Source organism: Sceloporus occidentalis, unplaced genomic scaffold (genome assembly GCF_023333645.1).
Source record: "Sceloporus occidentalis isolate IW3139 unplaced genomic scaffold, rSceOcc1.0.p SCAF_1, whole genome shotgun sequence".
Lineage (NCBI taxonomy): Eukaryota > Metazoa > Chordata > Lepidosauria > Squamata > Phrynosomatidae > Sceloporus > Sceloporus occidentalis.
In genome coordinates, this window is record NW_028316981.1 from 210961530 (window position 1) to 210982793 (window position 21264).

Here is a 21264-nt window from a genome sequence, read left to right on the forward strand (position 1 = left end):
TCAGAAACGACTTGAAGGCAACAACAAAAATAAGTACAGTTGGCCCTCCATATCCATGGATTCTTTATCCACGGCTTCAAAATATTCAAAACTTATAAATCCCGCAAAGCAAACATTGTTTTTGCCATTGTATATAATGGGACTTGAGTATCCATGGATTTTGGTGTCCATGGGGGTCCTGGAACCAAGCCCAAGCAGATACCAAGGACCCACTGTATGCACAGAGTTCACCTAAAAAGTATTTCACAGGAGTTTGTGGGGGGGGGGGGGGGGAAGCAAGGGCACATGCTTATATACAATCTTATCTAAACTACCATGACAATTGATTCCTACATTTTAATTGCTAGAAATATAAAATATAAAAATGCAGGTTTAAAATAATACACACACACACTATCTGCACTATAAAATTCAGATGAGACTGAACAGCAATCACTATCGTAGAATATGTTGCCTTCAAATGTAAAAGAAATCATATCAGAAATGCTTGTTGAAATAACAACAGTAGACAAATCATTTAAGACTTAATGTTGAGTTTTAACATGAAATACAAATTGATTAGAAACACTACCAAGCATAACACATAAAACACACATCACTTTTCAGTACAAGATTTTACAAAAAGAAAACTATGAAACATCTAAGAGATTTTTCCGTATTCAAAAGTATATACACACACCTACATATATCAGACAGTCTAAAAGTTACTTGCATTGGACTCAAGGTAAGCACCTTCATTACACAGTGTATATTACTGCAAAACAACCAAAATACATTCAGAATCCCTAAAACTATGGTAATCTAGAACACACTTCAAAAGCACTTTGAGGTGCAAAGGTGGTTTCATCTTCAAGATATGCAGTCTTTTACAATAAAGAGGTCTTAGTTACGTTGTTCACACATTCCATGTAGCAATCTACTTTACAATAAATGCTTTCACATCATTTTTAAAAAATCATCAAAAAGTTTGCACTTCAACTTTTCATTCTTGCAATGTGCTAGTTAATTATGTGTTAGCTGCATAATTGGCTTTCCTTTCAGCCCTTCTACTCACAGAGAACTAATGACAGGGCTAGATCCATATATGATAATATAAAGCCCACCTCCAAAGCCTGTTTTCTTGTAAGTAAATCTCACAGAATTCAAGAGGGCTTACTCCCAAGTGTACCTGGGACTGCACTTAGTCCTACTTATTCTGACAGAACTGGAGAATTCCAAAGCGCTTTTAAAAAACTGTTTAAGCCTCACAACACCCCTGTGAGGTAGGTATGGTACAGGTATTGAAAAGAACTAAGCCTTTTTTTAATGTGTGTGGCACAATCACACTATAAGTGTTCACCCTTTGCATTCCATGCCTTATTAAAACGTATTGGCATTGTAGGAGAGGGGGACAAGAGTTAAAGCAAAGTGCTGGGTAGATTACTGCTCTGCCAACGTAGGCAAGTAGTTTTGGAATGTTTATATAAATGGCTTGACTGACTAAACCTCTTGCCACACTTTAAACAGGCATACGGCTTCTCACCCGTATGCACACGGATATGTTTCTTGCAGTCTGTTAAGGTCAAAAATGTCTTGCAGCAGATTTTGCAGGCATACTTGCGAGCTCCTTCTACCACCAGGACATTATGTTCCGATAAGGCCTTCTTACACTTTGAAAGAACATCAGCAGATGCTCTGGTCAGCTGTGGTGGGCCAGGCTGGGAAGAGTGCCCATTCTCAAAAGAAGAGGTGCCCCCATTCATTAGCAGCTGAGAATTAGGAGTATTGTCTGGTATTTGAGAACTCCGAACAGAGGTCACAACGGGCATTTTGGGAGCTATGCGACGATAACCAGGAAAGCTGTTGGCACCACCTCTTGAGCTCATGACTGCTCTTGACAAAGAATGAAGCCCTAAGCCAGACCTTGGGAAGTCCATCCCAAACTGCTCTGCTGCTCGGTAGCCAGAAGTCTGTACACATGGAAGACCCATTACATCTTGCATAGGCCTGACAAAATGAGAGTCTGTGCTCTCACTGAAGGGGTTTTCGACATGTGAGACCGTAGCAGAGGAATGCCCATTAGTAGGTCCAGAGTCTGGACTAATTAAGTAAGATGCATCACCGTCAATTCTGCAGTCACTGGTTGTATTTGGAATGTTGTCCTCATTATTCTGGCTGGCCCCAAAGCTGCTTGCTCTGCTTTTATTCAGGAAATTGGAAATGCTGAATGTAGACTTGTGTTCCAGATTATTTGCTACCTCCATAATATGGATCTCCCCTACCCTATCCGTACTAGACTGAGGGTCAGAGAAACTACGATCACTACTCTCAGGGCTCAGTTCTATCTTTTCGGCATTTACTCCACTGCCTTCCACTTCAACAGATTCACTTCCCTCCGCTTGGGAGGTCACATCACTCACTTCATCCTGGGGCTCTGGGGAACTCAAAGGCTCGGATTTCACCACTACCCTCATGTGTTCTTTTTCGTTTAGTCCAACCTCTGGATTCTCACACTGAAAGCTGTTTTTTTGGGAAACAGTCTCTTGATCAAAGCTAGTTTCAACTTGTGATACTTGCGATGCCAAAGACATTTGGGAAATATTGGCCCCACTGTTGTCAGATTGGCTGGGCACCTGAGCATCTTCTTGGGCACTAAAGGACTGATCAAATATAATGGTATTATCTTCTTGGTTGTCAGCGACACCATCAGGTTTAGAGTTGTCCACAATTTTCAATGAGTCAGGAGAAAAAAACTCATCTCTTGAATGAACAACAGCCTGTGCGCTCTCTGGAGTAACATCTGACATGATAGTATCATCCATGGTAGGCCTAATGCGCTGCCTAGCCCTTTCTTCTGAAGACTGTTTACGTTTATGGAGACGTCGTATTGGAAATGCACTCCTCTGCTCTATGTTATTTCTGATTGATGAGCTCATAGAATTGGTCTGTTCTTCAGTGCTTTGGGTGGAATTTAATGCGGAGCTCACTATGCTTAATCCAAGCTGCTGAAGCATGAAGGATCGCTGCATGCGTGCATTCTGCTCTTGAACTCTATCGCTTGGAGGAGACATTGGTAGTGTCCTTGTAGTAAGGTAGTGCTTGCATGCTTTCACCACAGAGTTCAAGTGGAGGTGCGAAGCTGCCAACAACACATCCATAACATTGCTCTCTCCAAGCATCAGCGTGGAAGTGTACATCATGTCAATGAGAGCAGCAAAAGCTTCTGCTGTCACTACCTCACTGTCCAACTGGATCATGTTCATAGTCTGATCTCCCTCTGCTACTGTGAAGAGGGCTCGGAAGTGTGTGCTGCATGCTGCCAAAACTGAACGATGTGCTTTGAAGTGCCTGTTCCCCACCACAATAACACAGTCACAGAGCTGGCCGTGAAGCCGCTGATAGTTCAACTGCTGGAAAATTTGTTCAAAGTGCCCTGGAAAATCCATGATCCTAAAAAGAGAGAGAATATGGTGTGAAAAAAGTACCAAGATCTGGTTTTATCAGAACAAACAAAGAAAGCTAATCTTACAGAATGCTGATGGTCTCACAGTACCAAGTTTGTTTTTAAATTTTATTTTTTCCACTGACAATGTTTAATTTAATATGGCTCCTGGTCTCAGCAAGTGAAATGCACTACAGGGTTTCCCTAAATCTGCAAAGCATGATTTACAGCAGTGATGGCAAACCTTTGAGAGACCAGGTGACCAAACTCAAAGGTGTTCCTGCACCGGGTGTCACACGGTGCTGAAGGGCGGGACATCTGGGGAATGGGACATCCAGAGGGCAGGAGTTTTACCTTCTGGGGCAGGACTTCGACCATCTGGGGCCAGGACTTCCAGGAGCAGGACTTTCCTGGAGACAGCTGAAGGCCAGGGAGGGTGGGCGGAAGAGGAGGAATAGGCACACACCTGTTCCCCTTGCCCTCCCAGGCCTTCGGCTGCCTCTCCAGAGACAGCTGAAGGCTCAGGAGAGCCAGGAAGAGGAGAAACAGACACACGCTTGTTCCTCCTCTTCCCCACGCTCCACATGCTCTCAAAAATGGCTTCGCGTGCCATCTCTGGCACGTGTGTCATAAGTTCACCATCACAGATTTAGAGTGTGGTATGAAAGTGAAAGGTATGAATCTCAGCTATGTGAATACCTACGAATACCTCAGGTGTGTGAATACCTAAGAGGAGAAAGAAAAAAATAGGGAAAAGTAGGGAGTCTCCTGTTTTGTTTTTTCCATGACCTTTTTGTTTGTTGGTTTTTGTGGGGGAAATTGAAAGATTTTTTTTTTATTGCAGATCATTCTATCATGCAACTGTCAGTAGAATATTTAAGGCACAGTGTTGATACAGTATGACCTCCATATCCACACAACCAGTATTCATGGTGTCACTTCTGAAAAAAATGTTCCCTTTATGTATTTTCCAGATCCTCCAGCACAATTCTATGGTATGCTTCCAGTGGATGTTGACCACAATGTTGTGCTGGAGGACCTAGAAATGCCTAGAGATGTATTCTCTCTAGGAATACCTAGGTCCTCCAGCACAACTCTGTGGTCAACTTCCACAAGAAGCCATTCATTTCAATAAGTTTGCTATTATCTGCAGTTTCTCATTTCCAGGAGCATATTCCCCACGGATACAGGGTTGTACTGTATATTGCCACCTGAACTGGGCTGTCCCAAAATTACTTCTAAGCACTCACAAAATGATGTTTCAAATAAACTTTAAATTTTGCAGAATACAGAAGCTCTTTGGTTTTTTTGTCTAAGAGCCCAGTCTGGGATTTTTGCCAAGCATATCCCTCTTGCAACATGATGCCATGGCCTTTGCACCACAGAGCCTCTGTTTTCTCATGTTTTCTTCCCTATATCAGATTCTACCACCTTCTGCACAATTTGAATCTGTTGCTTTACACTGGTTAATAAACTAGCTCTAGATATAAGAAGACATACAGTATAAAGGGACAGAGAGCTACGTAAGCAATAGCATCAACTGCTGTACAAGCTGGCCCTTGTATTAGATTTCTGTCACTCATTATTAACCATTTCTAAATCTAACTTGAAGATGCTGGGTGGGATCCTGTTGGTGACAAACGCATGCATAAGTGTGGCTTGTGCATGCATATGCCTCTGTTTGCATGGGATGCAAGTAGCTATTCTCCAGCCTTTTGCTCTCTCATTCAAAGCCTCTCACTTGGCAAGTTTTTGAGCCCCTGGAAGGACCATTGCTGTCACGGGTTAGTAGGATGGGAAGGTCTGAGCTCCAAGGGGAAAAAAGAGGATGCATAGGATTTGTGACTGTGTATCCTTGTCTCTTCCCTCTGCCTAGCAAAATCCAGCTGCTTCTTCCGTGTCTAAACCAGTGATGGCAAACCTATGGCACGCGTGCCAGAGGTGGTACTCAGAGCACTCTCTGTGGGCACATGTGCCGTCACCCCAGCACAGAGTTTACTGAGTTTGTTATTAGAAAGCCAGAGGGACATGGCACTCTGCAATAAATAAGTGGGTTTTGGGTTGCATTTTGGGCACTTGGCCTCTAAAAGGTTCACCATCACCGGTTTAAACTGACTTCCTTTCCAGCCCCTTTCTGCTTGTAAGCAGATGCAGCAAGAGCCCTGACAACTGCTGGGCAGAGGGAAGATGCAGAACTGCACAGGTGATGCTTTATGCATTGTCTGCCTGGGGCAGGAACGTGGCCATTGTACTCTAGAAATGAGACACAATACTGAAGTGCAACCTTGCAGATTGCCTAGGGCAAGTTACACCACATAACTAAGGAGATTTTCAGACAGGGGAAAAAGCCGGGAGTAAAAGGCATACTCGCAGCATAATCATGCTGAATATTTTCAGATGACATCACACTCATCCAGGACTTATATGGTGAAGATCCAGGAATGCTCCAGCAACAAGCCATTCACAGGACTTTCCCATGAACAGTTTGTTGCTGGAGCATTCCTGAATCTTCACTGGGAAAGTCCTGTATGAGCGCATTGTGTCTGAAAATTTTCAGCAGGATCGCGCCATTATGCTAGGAGTATACCTCTTGGCATTTTTTCCCCATCTGAACATCTCCGAAATAACAGTGTCCACAGTGTTTCTTCACTGCCATACAGGGCTCCTACTGCCAGAAACACAGCAGAAGCAGGAATCTATTTCTGCAGTCAGATCCTCCCTCCATATACTGAATTTCACTGCCACAACCCACCTGTCTTGGAATTAATCCATACAAATTATGACAGGTACAGAAAAACAGAAAGCATGTTTGGAAGATGTGGATGGACATTAGCTTTCTAGTAAGATGTGCTTGACAAATGTGTGTGAAAGAATCAAAACAGGAGCTTTTACAGATCTGAGGAGAAGGAAGGAATATTTTAGTTGTGGCAGACACTTTTTAATAAGATTCTGGGTTTATTCTCAATTATCTCCAGTTAAAGCAGATGGTAAGATCTGGAAAAAGTTTTCCACCTCTAGCTTTGGAGAGCACCTCCAGTATGAATAATACTGGACTAAACAGACACAAGGTCAGATTCAGTTTAAGCAATCTGACAGATACAATTTTAAATTTCACAATCATGTACAGTTATGCAGATTCACTGTCTCATTTAATGTTCAAGATGAAAGACTGCAGTGGATTATACACAGACACTTTGATCAAAGATCTAGAACCCTATTTACTTCAGCTCTCCATTCAACAGATGAAACAACTTAAAAGATAGGCAAGTCTGCAGAAATCCAGTCTGCATGTCACAGTGAGCCATTTCTTTTTTAAAAGCATATACCCTCAGTTTATCATGGCCAAACCAGCATGTTGATTTATCTTGTTTGTTTGCTCCTGATAGGGTCCTCCTGCCAGCAGAAGCAACTAACCCACTGTCTGTCTGGGATTTGTTTATTGTGACACCAGAACTCACAATTCTAGCTTGTGAAATGGCACTTGCTGGAGATCTAAACTTGTCACAGAAAGACACCCCTCTTTCCAGCTCCGGCCGTTTTCTTCCTCTTTGCCACTTGGAAAAAGCTTCCCAGCACTTCACCTTTCTTCTAAAACAAATTTCAGACCGCCCCCCCCCCCCCTCCTCTGGGCTACCCCTTCACATAAAATTAAACCAAAGGATTCAGGTTGGCTTATACCTTTGGTATAAGCAGTCTAAAAGCAAAAACCTATTAAAAATTAATAAGAAATAAATTCAAGAAAGTAATTGTAAGTTTCAGTATTTAACTATTGAAGTATGTACAATGGACTCAATCCCACCTCAAGAGAACTATTTCTCATGTTTGTTCAAGTATGTCAAAAGAAAAAAAATTAGTTGACAAATACCTCCAGTTGTGTGTGTATTTTATTATTCATAAGCACAGTTGATATGATTTTAAAAAGGTTTTTTTTTATTTTTGCTGTTTTTTTTTCTTTTTTGCATTTTCCTCTCTTGAACAAGCTGCCTTCCTGTTCACCTAAATATGCCAACTTTTAGTCTAGAGCAGGAGTAGGCAACCTTTTTGAGCCGGGGGCCGGGTTGCTGTCCCTCAGACAACTGGGGGGCCGAAGCCGGGGAGGTGGAGCTTCCACCCTCCAGGGGGCAGGGCCGCATGCCAGGGGTGGAGCTTCCACCCTCTGGGGGCGGAGCCGCATGCCGGGGGCGGAGCTTCCACCGAAGCCCCGCAAGGAGGAGGAGGCGTGTGCCCGCCCTCTCCTCCTCGGTCCCTTCCCTCGGCTGAATGGGCTCCAAGGGGCCCTTTCGGCCGAAGAGGAGGGAAGCCAAAGGGAAGGGCTTGGGCACCCGTCCCAGGCCCTTCCCTTCGGCCGAAAGGGCTCCAAGGGCCGTGTAGGAGCCCAGGAGGCGGCAGGCCGTTTCCGTGGGCCCCTTCTCGGCCCGTGCAGCCCCAGGCCTCCCTCCAGAGAGAGGCCTGGGGCCGCAAGGGCCCTGGGGGGAGCCCACAGAGGCGGCAGGTCGCTTCCGCGGGCTCCTTTTCGGCCTTTGTGGCCCCAGGCCTCCCTCCGGAAAAAGAAGAGGAGGAAGAGGGGAAAAAGAGGAGGAAGAGAGGAAGAGGAAAAGAAGGAGGAAAAGAAGAGGAGGAGGAAGAGAAGAAGAAGAGGAGGAAGAAGACAAGGAGAGAGGAAGAGGAGGAGGAAGAGAGGAAGAAGAGGAGGAGGAAGAGGGGAAGAAGAAGAGGAAGAGAGGAAGAAGAAGAGGAGGAAGAGGGGAAGGAGGAGGAAGAAGAAGAAGAGGCAGAGGAAGGAGGAGGAAGACAAGAGGGGAAGAAGAAGAGAGGAAGAGAAAGAAGGGGAAGAGGGAAAGCAAGAGGAAGAAGAAGAAGAGGAGAAAGAAGAGCAGGAAGACAAGAGGGGAAGAAGAGGAGGAAGAGAGGAAGGAGGAGGAAAAGGGAAAGGAGGAGCCCTCGGAGCCCAAGAGGACAGGGAAGCCTCTCCAAGGAAAGGCTTCCTTGCCCCCCCCCGGGCTCCAGCCAGGGGCCCTGGCCGCCCTGGGAGCCCGAGAGGGCAGGGAAGCTTCTCCATGGAAAGGCTTCCTTGCCCACCCCCCCGGGCTCCAGCCAAGGGCCCAGGCCACCCTGGGAGCCTGAGAGGGCAGGGAAGCCTCTCCATGGAAAGGCTTCCTTGCCCTCTTGGCAGCAGAGGCAGGACCGGGCTGGTCCTCCTCCTCTCCGCTGCTCTTAAAGGGCCAGGGGCAGCTTGGAAGCCAAGAGGCCTCCAGGCTGCCCCTGGCCCTTTAAGAGCAACGGGGAGGAATAAGATGAAGCCAGGCCTCGTCCTCCTCGCTGCCGCTGCTCTTAAGGACCAGGGGCAGCCTGGAGGCCTCGTGGCTTCCAAGCTGCCCCTGGCCTTTAAGAGCAGCGTGGGCGAGGAGGACGAGGCTTACCCTCATCCTCCTCGCCCCCACCGCCACGGAGGAAGGGCCGGGGGCAGCCTGGAGGCCTCTGGGCCTCCAAGCTGCCCTTGGCCCTTTAAGGGCGGCGGCGAGGAGGAAGATGAAGCCAGGCCTCGTCCTCCTCCTCACCGCTGCACTTAAAGGGCCAAGGGGAGCTTGGAGGCACAGAGGAGGAGGATGCGGCGGTGGCAGGACCAGGCTGGGGCCGGTCCTGCCACCTCCGTGGGCCACATATGGCCCGCGGGCCGGGGGTTGCCGACGCCTGGTCTAGAGTCTTTAGGGCAGTGATGGCGAACCTCTGGCACACGTGCCAGAGGTGGCACTCAGAGCCCTCTCTGTGGGCACACATATTGTCGCCCTAGCACAGAGTTTGCCAGAGTTTCTTACTAAAAAGCCAGAGGGACGTGGCACTTTGCTATAAATAAGTGGGGTCTGGGTTGCAGTTTGGGCACTTGGTCTGTAAAAGGTTCACCATCACTGCTTTAGGGCTTGAAGAGTCAGAATAGAATGGTTACATTTTTTTTTTACTTTTTTTTTCTTTTCAAATGTCTATTTACTCCTTTCTTTTTTAGCCAGTAAAATTACAGTGAAAAGACTAGCCTATGCCAGTCTTCCCTAACCTGGTGCTCTCCAAGTGTGTGGGACTACAATTATGGAATTTCTAATGCCGCTTGAAGAACATGCGAGTTGTAGTCCACCATATCTGGAGATCCTCCAGCTAAGCAATTGGAGATTTACTTCTTAAAAATACCCTAGATGTCAGTGGTTCCCAAACTGTGGGATGGGACCCCCAGGGGGCTGTGAGATTTGGAGACCCTATTCCCTCCCCCCAAAAACATTTCCTATCCTGGAGGAGAACAGAAAGGTGCAGAGTGAACTTGAAGAAGCCACTTCTGCCTAGGGAGGAGAGAGGGATGCTCACTGGATCATGGCTTCTGGCAGGGCCCATCCTGATCCACCCCATCTTCTCCCCCCCCCCCACCCAGAGCTGCCCTGGCTCTTGGGACGGAGATGCTGTTGCAACCTCAACCAGTGTGCCCACTCTGTCCAGTGTGGTCTAGGCACATGGTGGTCAAAGAGCCAGAATCATGGAGGCCACTGGTGCCTCTTGCTCAAGCTGTCACTGTCAGCTGGCTGCAGCCCCTCAGAGGCACAGAAGTGGCCTAGGTGGCTCTGGTCCCCAAAAAACAGCACATGGACTAGCCAGCCAAAGAGCAGTGGTGTAAGTGCACTGCTTACTGCAAGTCACTGGAACAGAGCATGTGCCTGGGCCCACCACTGCCCTACACCACCACCCCCCTCCTGGTTGGTTGGTAGGCCAGTCAGGGACTCCTTCTCTCAGGTGGTGCCACATGATAAGCTGCTGCTATGGTCCTCTAAGACAGGTAAGCAGGCAGGGGATGGAATGGGCCCAGGGAGCAAAGTAATGAATAAAGAGGCCTTTAGACAGCTGTTGGGGGTGGCAGAAGATTTGGAGGTCCAGCAGAACTAGCTTCCAAGAGGCCTTGTTTCTCTGCCCACCCCCAAGCACTCTCACATATACACTCATCCTCTCTCACAATCAGTCACACAATTTCTCTTGTTCTTTTTCTTTCACACACACTCAGTTTCAGGGGTTTGTTCACATTAATTTTCTGACCCACTGGCCCATTTCTCTGGGAGGAATCACTTTTCGTCTCACAAAAGGTGCTACACAGGATTCCTTTATCTCTTTCTTCTGACACACACAAGCCTCTCTCTCACTCATACACACCAACACAGCATGCTCAGATGCATGTTTTTTCTTGCTTGCTTTCTCCCTCACACCTACTTAATAATTAGCCAGTTAATTATTATATACACATTCTCAAGCCATGGTTTCTCCACCTCTCTCATAGACACACACTGATTCACACATGTTTGCAAACTCTCTAACATACCAATTCTCTTACACACATACCCAGCAGTTTCTCACATAGTCACACATACATCAATTCTCTCTCCCACACACTCAGTAATGCTATTTCTGGCTCTCACCCTCAGATACGTTCATTCAGTCTCACACACCAATATTCTGTCTGTCACACATTGTCACATTCTTCATCTCTTTTTTTACATACTTGCATATGCATTTATGTATGCGCATATGCACATGTACACAATGCATATGTACATGTACACAATGAATGTTTCTGTATAACTGTGAGAAAGTAAATAAGCATATGTGTGAAAGAAATAAATAAAGAAAGAAAGAAAGAAAGAAAGAAAGAAAGCATGACTACATATCTGAGGACTGGTGTATGTGAATGTGGCTATGTGTAAACATTTAGACATATGTTAAGTAGTGAATTTAATTCAATAAAACTATTTCAATTTGAACAATGTTATTTCTTTATAAAATGTTAAAATATTTATATACGTGAATGTGTGAACAAAAATATGCATACTAAACAAACAAAATATTTTTATTCATATACTCCATCAAGCTGGGTGAGGGGAACATCTGCACATAGATGTAAAGGGAGGGTCACAAAGGTAAGAAGAAGTCTTTGAGCCTTGCTGCTCTTAGTTAAACTGCGACTAGGCCTACAAGAGTGGGTGCCAGGAGGCTCAAGTGATTCTATCTCAAGAGACTGGGGAATCACAGCTCTCATACTCCACCATACTCTGTCTTGCTACATTCCTTCTTCAGTTGGTGATTTGGACCCATAAATAGGGGGCATCATGCTTTCCAGGGATGGATTACTTTGGTTCCTATTTTGAAAAGAGGGAAGAACAGATAACCTGGTGCAAAGGAGAACAGAGCTTTATCTTTAACTGTTTAAAATAATCAGAAATCAGAAATAACTTGAAGGCACAAGACAACGACAATGATATTGTGGGGTGTATGACTGTGCTTCCTCTGAAGGACATTTGCCAAGGATTTTCCTTCTAACTAGCTATTTAAAAAGTCCCCCTCTCCTTTCAATGCAAAAAGGAGATTAGTGTGCCAAATTAACAAAACACTGTATACTGACAATCTAGTTTGTGTCTTATACAAAAGCAATTAATGAGATGCAAGTTGGCTACGATATTCAGTGCACAAGTGTATCTTTCTGTCAGTCTGTGCAAACAGTATATGGTAATTAATTTTTTTCCAACTTCTAAAACACTATCAAGTAAAACGAAGAATGATCACAGAAGATTGTATCTGCTTGTCTAATTCCCTGTATGCTAAGTAACTGACTTAAGAGGAAGAACAAGAGGAAGAACATAATAACAGAAAAAGAAGCATAAATTGATTTATTTTGTCACAGCTAATATTACCTCACAATCTAGAAGAATTTGTGTGGTTTTTGCATGTCATGTAAATGCTGTTATCGTCTGTCATCTAAACCCCCTTATTGCCACCCTTAAAAGTGTTTAGGTTGCCACCCTATGGTTGCTGGAAGGGTTCTCAGGAATGACAAGAAGTTTCAGGTCTGTCCCCTCCTAACTCAGAGGATGCAGAGAGTGGCCTTTTACTTTCTGAAAGTGAAAGGGGGATGCTGAAGGGGGGGGGGGGGGGAGAAGAGCATTGATCAGCAACTTTTCAATTCCTCCAACATGCCTCCCAGAATCACGAGAAAAATGTGTGAACATAGGATACAGCATTTCTTCCAATTGTAACTAATGGAAGGAAAATCACAAGAGTTTAAAAAGGTGGGGTAGGGTGCAGGTCTACCTCCCTTCTACCACTGAATCATGAAGAGCAAAATTTCATCCGTGACTGCTCAGGTCCAAAACACACTGCAGAAATAATCCAGTTTGAGACCACTTTAACTGCCCTGGTTCAGTGCTAGAGAATCCTAGGAACTGTAGTTTCATGAGACATGTAACCTTCTCTGTCAGAGAGCTCTAGTGCCACAATAAATTACATTTCTCAGGATTCTTTAGCACTGAACCAAGGCAGTGAAAGCAGTCTCAAATTGAATTATTTCTGCGGTATGTTTTGGACCTCAGTAATCATTAAGTTCAATAGGGCTTATTCAGTCATTAAGTTCAATAGCACCCTCCCAATAAAATGCTAAAACAAAAAACTAAAAATCCAAATTATTACCTTAATTTATAATGACAGGAATATGACAAAACTGTCAAATAAACTGAAAAATGCTTTTCCATCAGTGGGTAGCAAGGGAACGGCAGTAACAGATGAGGAGTGCCTGGCAAAGGTTCCCTCTTGGTTTGGACAACTGCCACCCAGCTATTTCCAAGAATTACTTCTCAATAGCACAACTGCCGTGCCAGACATATCAAAATTTCATGCAAAGACAATAACCTCTTCTGTTTATCATTTAGGGCTCCTAGAATATAACTTAACTGTGTGGTTTCTTTTCAGCTATGTTGATTTCCCCTAAATATTATTTTGAGGATCAACATGCCATGCAAGATGTGTTTGCACTGCCAACTTTATTTACAAAATTTTCTATCATTATCAGTCTTTCAGTATCATCCTTACTGTTGCAATTTGATAGGATACATCATTTTTAAATTTTTAGGAGAGATGTGTGCCACATATTTGTGTGGCTCTCTTGCAGGATATGTGCACTACTTTCACGATCTGATCCAAACCTTAATTACAGTCTCTCTTTCATGTTCCCTCCTCCTTTGAAAGTGAAGGTAATAATTTGGGAAGTGTTTAAGATCAGTGGTGTAGCACATGCTAAGATTCAGTCCTTTACAGTCTAAGTAGGACTGAGGAAGACCCCTTCTAAAACCTGAAGGAAACACTGAGCTAGACAAATCAATGGGCTGATTCAATTTTTCATTTCAAAAATAATCCCCATCCAAGAAGAGTATTTATAGACAGGTATATAAAAGGAGAATAGCTACATAGTAGAAATTAATATGAAACCATTCACTCTTCTTAGGAGAGAGGAGACCTTGACAACAACAGAGCACTGTGCCTACCAAGAAAATATGTATTACAACCGAGTGATTAAAACAGATTTAACTACTGCTGCACCAAAAAACACCAAAATAAAGTTAGGTGGCTAAAACTACAAACATTTATTGTAGAATGACATCTTCATATCTTACTGCATCTAATATTGGCAGGAGATTTCAATGCCAGGATTGGTCAAAATGATGGCGCTCTCTATAACCATTTTGGTTAACATTCTCCTGAATTAGAGGTGGCCCACTCAAAGATCTGGTCTGTGATGATTTGGGGCTTTATCTTGCATGGATGATAAATAGCTTAGATTTAGTACTATTACATGGTGGACTGGATGTGGATACACCTGAAGAATATACTTTTCTGACTGGCTGTGGTTCTTCCACCACTGACTATATTATTATTTCCTATGAACTGCTAAATCTGGTGTTCAGTTTTGAACTTAGTGCAAATACAGAGAATTATCTTTGCCCTTTAATTGCATCTCTTATCTGCTCCATATCACGTTGTTCATGCAGATTACGAACCACTGTTGATTACAGAGTCAGATATAAGAGCATCTGGTGTGAGATGGTCAGCTAAGGTGGAATGTGTTATAACAGTGTTGCTTTAACAGAAAACAGTCTCAGTCTATGGGAGTCCCTTTTGACATCAATATAAATTACACAGGTACTCTGGGACCTCGCTTGACAGTCTCTGCAGCCCCTCACCTGAAAAGAGATACATGCAGAAAGTCCAGGAAATGGAGGATAACTATCCTCTCTGACAAGAGTGGTGAACAAAGTGCTTTTTTGAAAATGTTATCACCCACAGTTTCTTACTCCATGAAAAGAAATCTGGAATAGCATTTATTTTTTGTCTCTGTTTGGGGCCAAACTAGGGTTGCCATATCCCGCCTGGGGGAGGGACAAACCCGATTTTTGGCCAGTTGGCACGGTCCTGCCCCGGTTTTGCTCCTTGCCCAGGTTTGTCCCGGGTTGAGCTGGTTGCCGCCGCCTCTGCAACAACCGGGCTGCTCTGCAGCCGCCACCGCCATTGCTGCTGCGGCTGCTGCTGCGGCCTTTCTGCCGCCTGCCGCACTTTGCCCTGGCCTTGCGCGCTCTTCCCTGGCCCTGTGCGCTCTTGCGCGGCTGCGCGCAGGGCTGAGCAGTAGCTCCTGCCCTTCAGGCTGGCCGGCCAATGGTTGGACAGCTCGCCCCTGCAGCAGGAGCCTGTGACTAGCAGGAGGCGGGGCTGTTCCAGCTCCACTCTCCCCATTGGGCAGCCAGCCTCAAGAGGAGGAGCGTCTCCTCTTTGGTCCCTTGCGCGGGCCAAGGGCAGGAAAGATCTTTGCCAGCAAGCTATTTCTCTTCCTTTTCTTTTTCTTCTCCTCCTCCTTCTCTTTGTTTTCTTCCCCTCCTTCTCTTCTTTCTCCTCCCCTTCCTCTTCTTCTTTTTCTTCCCCTTTTTTCTTTTCTTCCCTTCTTCCCCCTCTTCTTTTTATATTTTTCCCTATTCTTCTTTCTCCTCCTCTTCTTCTTTCTCCTTCCCATTACTTTTTCTCCTCCTCCCCCTTTCTCCTCGGCTGCTGCTGCTGCTGCTGTTGTGTGCCCAACTCCTTTCTGACTTATGACAACCCTGCCTCTAGCCCCCTTTCTCTAACCCCCTTATTTAACCCCTTCTATCTAACCCTCTATCTCTCTAAGCCTCCCTCCTCTTCTTCTCAGGGATCCAGGGCTTCTCAGGGCTTTGCCTCCATGCAAAAAGAAAAAAAAAGAAAAAGACTGACCCACAAATCCCCTTATAGTAGTTGAGACATACCTGGGGGAAAAGAGGAAGTGAGGGTTGGGGGGGGGGTTGCAGGGGGCAAGGAGAAGGAGGAGAATTGCTAAGAAGGCTTGGAACATGTAGTTTGCCAGCTCAAGGGGCTGCCTGTCTGTCTCGGCTCAAATGCTAAGGATGCCTGGACTTGTGCTGTTGTCTGTGTTTTGGAATTTGGGGGGGGGGGGGGTTTGGCCAGAAAGGGAAGTACATTTCTGCCATCTGTCTAGGAATAATGCCAAAATGTCCTCCATTTTGAGCATGCCTAAGAAACATGATTTTGGTGTGTCCTCCATTTTAAAAATATGTCCTACATTTGGGGCTAAATTTTGTCCTATATTATCCTACATCCCCCCCCCCATTTGTTCCGGTTTGGAGGTTGACAGTTATGGCAACCCTAGGCCAAACCAGCAATGAATATTACCCATTTATCCTATACTAAAGAGACAACACAATTAAACATTCCCTATTTTACCATATTCATTACTTTACTGCTGCAGTAAACATGATCATTCATTGAAAAACAGATGCAAATATTCCTCAAGCAGAGAGCAGAATTAGGTCCCCCGAGGCCTATTTTTATAAAGAGCCATGTATGCCAGTGCCCTGGTTCCATCCTTCAAAAATGTAAAAATTGCATAAACGAGAGAGCTACAAAAATACTAGCGCTCATATGGAACTTGAATTACTAACTCTCCCCAACTCTACACACAAAATTTTGAAAAGCTGTTCAGTGACTACCACCTCATGTAGCAGTTTTGAAAAATACAGCTGTGTCGTCTATTACACCATTAAAAAGGGAAAGAGGGGAAGTGGACTACATTTCCACGAAAGTGCATGCCAAAATAAATCAATTAGTCTTAAAGCTGCTCCTCTGTCTCCTCAGTATCACCTCATAAACATTCCTACACATTATTTCCTGCTATTTCACCTTTCTAGTATTGTGTTAAAGATGGACTGGCATGGTAAAAACAACAATAATTTAAAGCACCTTTCATTATCACACCAAAACAAACTAGTTTTTTTTTTAAAAAAAAGTATTATTGATGATTTAACCCTAAAGAATTCAAAAGTGACAAACAGCCTTTTGACTGTCCATCAAGAGTAATGGAATCCAATCAAGAGTGGAGATCATGTGGCTTTCATGAGACTGTTGGACTGCAAGCCCCAGCACTCCTCACCACTGTCTGGGACTGCAGCCCATCGACATACAAAGGGTAGCATGATTCCCTTCCATGGAATAGACAGACCTTCCTCAAGAGGATATCCAAATTGTAAATGCTACCAAGGGAAGATCCTGTCATGTGACATCAGAAGCATTAAAGATAAACCTCAATGACTGGCCTGGTTCATTTAGGAGGAATTCTTTTGCTCCTTATCTTCTACATTATGCCTTTATGGCACAGGGGTGGGCAACTGTGGCCCCCAGGACGTTGGGGCTGGAGCAGTCGGTAGTGATGGCTCATGGGAACTGCGGTCCAACATCTGGAGGCACATAAGCTGCCCACTCTTGGTCTTGAACACTGGTTCTTAAGTTTTGATAGCCCAGGTGTTTTGGAAGTCAAGTACCAGAAGCCCCAACCAGTACATCAAATGACCAGGAAACTTGGGAGAGAAAGTCTAAAATATCTGGGGAGCCAGAGGCTGAAAATCACTGGTCTAGGAGACTCAATAGAGCCCTGTAGAGTCAGAGTGGCATAATAGTGTGAGCAATGGACTACAACTCTGGAGACCAGGGCTTGATTCACTGCTCACCCAATGGATGACCTTGGGCACGTCACACACTCTCAGCCTCAGAGGATGGCAATGACAAACCCCCTCTGAAGAAACTTGCCAAGGAAACCCTATGATCTGTTTGCTTTAGGGTTGCCGTAAGTCCCAAATAACTTGGAGACACACCGGAGCAGGGAAAAAACAGTTGTTCCTGCTCCTGCATGCAATCATATTCAGGGGTAGCTGTGCTAGCAAAGTACAATAACATCCAAAAATGCACAAAACAATTATACTTTTATTTAGCCAACCAAAAATGAACAAAAGACGCAAGCAGAGCTTCAAAAACTTGTACCATGTATTTTGTGCCTTTTGGTTGCTGAATAAAGGTCTCACTGTTTTGTGGATTTTGGATGCCATTGTTGTTAACTTCCTTCACGTTCAACCCATGGCAACCCTGTTTCAGAGACCTTCAAGTCACCCTATCCTCTTCAGAGCTTGCAGATTTGCAGTTACGGTTTCTTTAAGCCTATCCATCTGGAATACAGTCTTCCTTTTCCCTATTGCCCTCTACTTTACCAAACAATACAGTCTTTCCTAGTGAGTCCTTTCTTCTTATGACATGGCCAAAATATGATAAACTCAGTTTAGTCATCTTTGCTTCCTGGGAGAGTTTGGGCCTGATCTGCTCTAGGGCCAATTTATTTGTCTTTTTAGCTGTCCATGGGCCCAAACAGACAGGCCAAAATAAAGCTGCTTTGGGTCACTTTGGAAGTATGCTGTTTAAACGATACACACATCTTAAGAGGCCAGAAGCTGCACTAAAGCTGAGCTCCAGTCCTTAGGACTGAAGCGTGGTGGCTTTGGCACAGTTTCTGGCCTCTTTGGACGTGTGCAGTATTTAAACAGCACACCTCCAAAGTGACTCGAAGCAGCTTTATTTTGGCCTCTCTGTTCAGGCCCCATGGTATTTATTTTCTGAACTCTTCTCCAACACTCCATCTCAAATGAGTTGATTTTTTCCTATCAGCTTTCTTCACTCTCTAGATTTCACAACCATACATAGAAATGGGCAGTTTCTAACTTTAGTATTTGATGATGCAGTACACTGTCCGCATTCGCTGGGGCCAGGAGTGTGAGACTCCTCTGAAACTGGGGGAAATGCAAATGTTGTTGTTTTACCCGAGATAACATCGCTCTATGAATCTCTAGGTCAGTGGTTCCCAACCTTCCTAATGCCGCGACCCTTTAATACAGATCCTCATGCTGTGGTGACCCATACCCATGAAATAATTTTCGTTGCTACTTCATAACTGTAATTAAATAGCTGTTTCCCAATGGTCTTAGGCGACCCCCATGAAAGGGCCGTCCGACCCCCAAAGGGGTCCCGACCCACAGGTTGGGAACCACTGCTCTAGGTTCTCCAGCACAACTCTATGGGCACCATTTGGCAGAAGCTGACCAGAGAATTACTTGGAAGGACCTACAAATGCCTAGAAAAGTGTTCTTTCTAGGAATTTCTAGGTCCGCCAACATGACTTCTGGTGGATGTTGACAATAAAGTCACACTGGAGGACCCATACATTCCTAGAGAGAACGTATTAATCAAACCCAGGAATAATCAAACCTGCAAAAGCCAAGGCCACAAATACGGAGGGCCAACTGTATATATTTGTTGTTGTTGTGTGCCTTCAAGTCATTCCCGACTTCTGGCGACCCTAAGGCAAACCAATCACGGGGCTTTCTTGGCAAGATTTCTTCAGAGGTGTGCCATATATCTTGACACTTCACAATCTGTCTAGTTCCTTCATCGCTGCCCTTCCAAGTCCTAGACTTCATACATTACTGTACTCTGCTTTTAATCAGGCTCTCAATAGACTGGACACAGAAGGACTGAAGATGGAAGGAAGGGATATAAACAGTCTAAGATATGGAAATGACACTGTACTACCAGCGGAAAGCATCAAAGGCTTGGAACAAGTACTAAAGAAGATAGAAGAAGAAAGCGCAAAGGCAGGCTCGCTGTTGAACATAAAGAAAACAAAAATAGTGGCCACACAAGATCAAGGGCCCTTTCTCCCTTACCTCAAGACATATAAATAGACCAGGCTATCCATTCTTAACCCTTCCTCAGCTAGTTATCAAAGGCTTTCGTATTCCTAATACTGTACTTGTTACCTCTGAGGGCAGCAGGTTATCCTTGAAATGGGGGGGGGGGCATACAAAAACAAATGACAGCACTTGCCCAGAGGGAAACCAGACTTGCCCACAGGGAATCATTGGAGAATATGTTAGGCAAGTATTCAGTTTTTCTGTATAGAAACGGAAGAGACCGCAAGGGCCATCCAGTCCAACCCCTTTGTGCCATGCAGGAAATCCAAATCAAAGCATCCCCAGCAGATGGCCATCCAGCCTCTGCTTAAAGACCTCCAAGGAAGGAGACTCTATCACCCTCCGAGGGAGTGCATTCCACTGTCGAACAGCCCTTACTGTCAGGATGTTCCTCCTAATGTTCAGGTGGAATCTCTTTTCCTGGAGCTTGCATCCATTGTTCCGGGTCCTGTTCTCTGGGGCAGCAGAAAACAAGCTTGCTCCCTCCTCAATATGACATCCTTTCAAATATCTAAACAGGGCTATCATATCACCTCTTAACCTTCTCTTCTCCAGGCTAAACGATCAGCAGAGAGAGGCAGGACATATAAATAACCCATTATTGTTGTTGTTGTTGTTATTATTATTACTATTATTACTATTATCCCCAGCTCTTTCCTCATAGGGCACGGTTTCTAGACCCTTCACCCTTTCAGCCACCCTCCTTTGGACACAGCCCAGCTTCTCAGCATCCCTTTTGAACCGTGGTGGCCCAAACTGGACACAGCATTATTCCAGGCGAGGCCTGACCAGAGCAGAGGAGATCAGCTCCCTATGGGCAAGTCCTCTCACTTGTTTTAAAACACCCCCTTTTGCACAACCAGAGCCCCTTCCTCCATTGCACCCACAGAACTGGAGGAGACCCCCAAGGGCCATCCAGTCAACAACCACCCCCCCTCCCCATCCTTCCATGCAGGAACTCTCAATGAAAGGACCCCCGACAGAGCTTTGATGGAGAGTTCCTGCATGGCAGAATGGATGGCCCTTGGGGTCTCTTCCGACTCCATGATTCTATGCCCAGGGCCGGGGAAGGGGCTGGTTTTGAGCCCTTTGTCAGAGGAGGGCCCCTGGGGCCACTCACCAGTCCATGCCCCGCCCTCAGAGGCACGAGGACGGAGGGGGCGTGGCGGTGGCGGTGGCGAGGCGAAGAAGACAACCAGGCGCCCCTGCTGCCTTGACACCCGCAAAGACGTCTGTCACAGGAACGGAACCGCGCCGCCCCTCGGACCACCACGGAGCATGCGCACTAAACGCAGGAAGGCCGCCTCCTCTGCCTCCCCCCCCCCCCGCTCCTGGCCATGGAATCTTCCATTCTCTGTCTCTCTCTCGCCAGCGCGCGCCCCGCAGCCAATGGCGCCCGCCCCTGCCTGCCACGCCCCCTTCCTCGCGCCCGCGCTCCCAACCTCTTCGCCCAATCACCGCGCGTCGCCCTTCCCCGCCATGGCGCCCTCGGCTTCACCTACCTAAGTGCAGCCGCGTCCCCCCTCCCGACCCGAGCCCTGGCCTCCGGATGGAGAGAGGAGGAGGGAGGGGCACCCGTTGTTCTAGGCACGGGCGGCCTCTCCCGCCTCTTCCCTTGCTCCTTCCTTCCGTTCTCTTAAAGGGGCGGGCACTAGAGAGACTATAGCGACTTAGCAGAGCCGTACAGCCTCTACTTTCATCCAGTAACACTCGCGGCCGGAAGTGACGTCATCCCACCCGTCAATGTCGCCTCAGCGAACGCCTTAGAAAAGACTGACCGCCCGCTCCTATCCCCCTCCCTCCACACGCGCAACTAGGCGGAGAGTTGGAGTCTAGGCCTTTGGCCAATCAGATCGCGAGCACGGGGTGCACCGCGAAGTCTCATTGGAGGGCGTCAAA

General features: G+C 45.8%; 1 protein-coding gene across 3 annotated transcripts; it reads right to left on the reverse strand.

Annotated features, from left to right (window-relative positions):
* Positions 1-516: 516 nt before the first annotated feature.
* On the reverse strand, positions 517-21040 carry ZBTB5 (zinc finger and BTB domain containing 5). 3 transcript variants are annotated; one of them, XM_089488738.1, is made up of 2 exons: positions 20868-21040; positions 517-3429 (listed from the first exon to the last, which is right to left on the reverse strand). In XM_089488738.1, the coding sequence occupies exon 2, from the start codon at positions 3423-3425 to the stop codon at positions 1398-1400; it is 2028 nt and encodes a 675-aa protein (XP_089344864.1). In that variant the 5' UTR covers positions 3426-3429; positions 20868-21040; the 3' UTR covers positions 517-1397. The 3 variants fall into 3 exon arrangements, with proteins under 3 accessions (XP_089344864.1, XP_089344863.1, XP_089344865.1); XM_089488737.1 differs by lacking the exon at positions 20868-21040 and adding an exon at positions 20486-20664; XM_089488739.1 differs by lacking the exon at positions 20868-21040 and adding an exon at positions 12136-12157.
* Between the last annotated feature and the right edge of the window lie 224 nt (positions 21041-21264).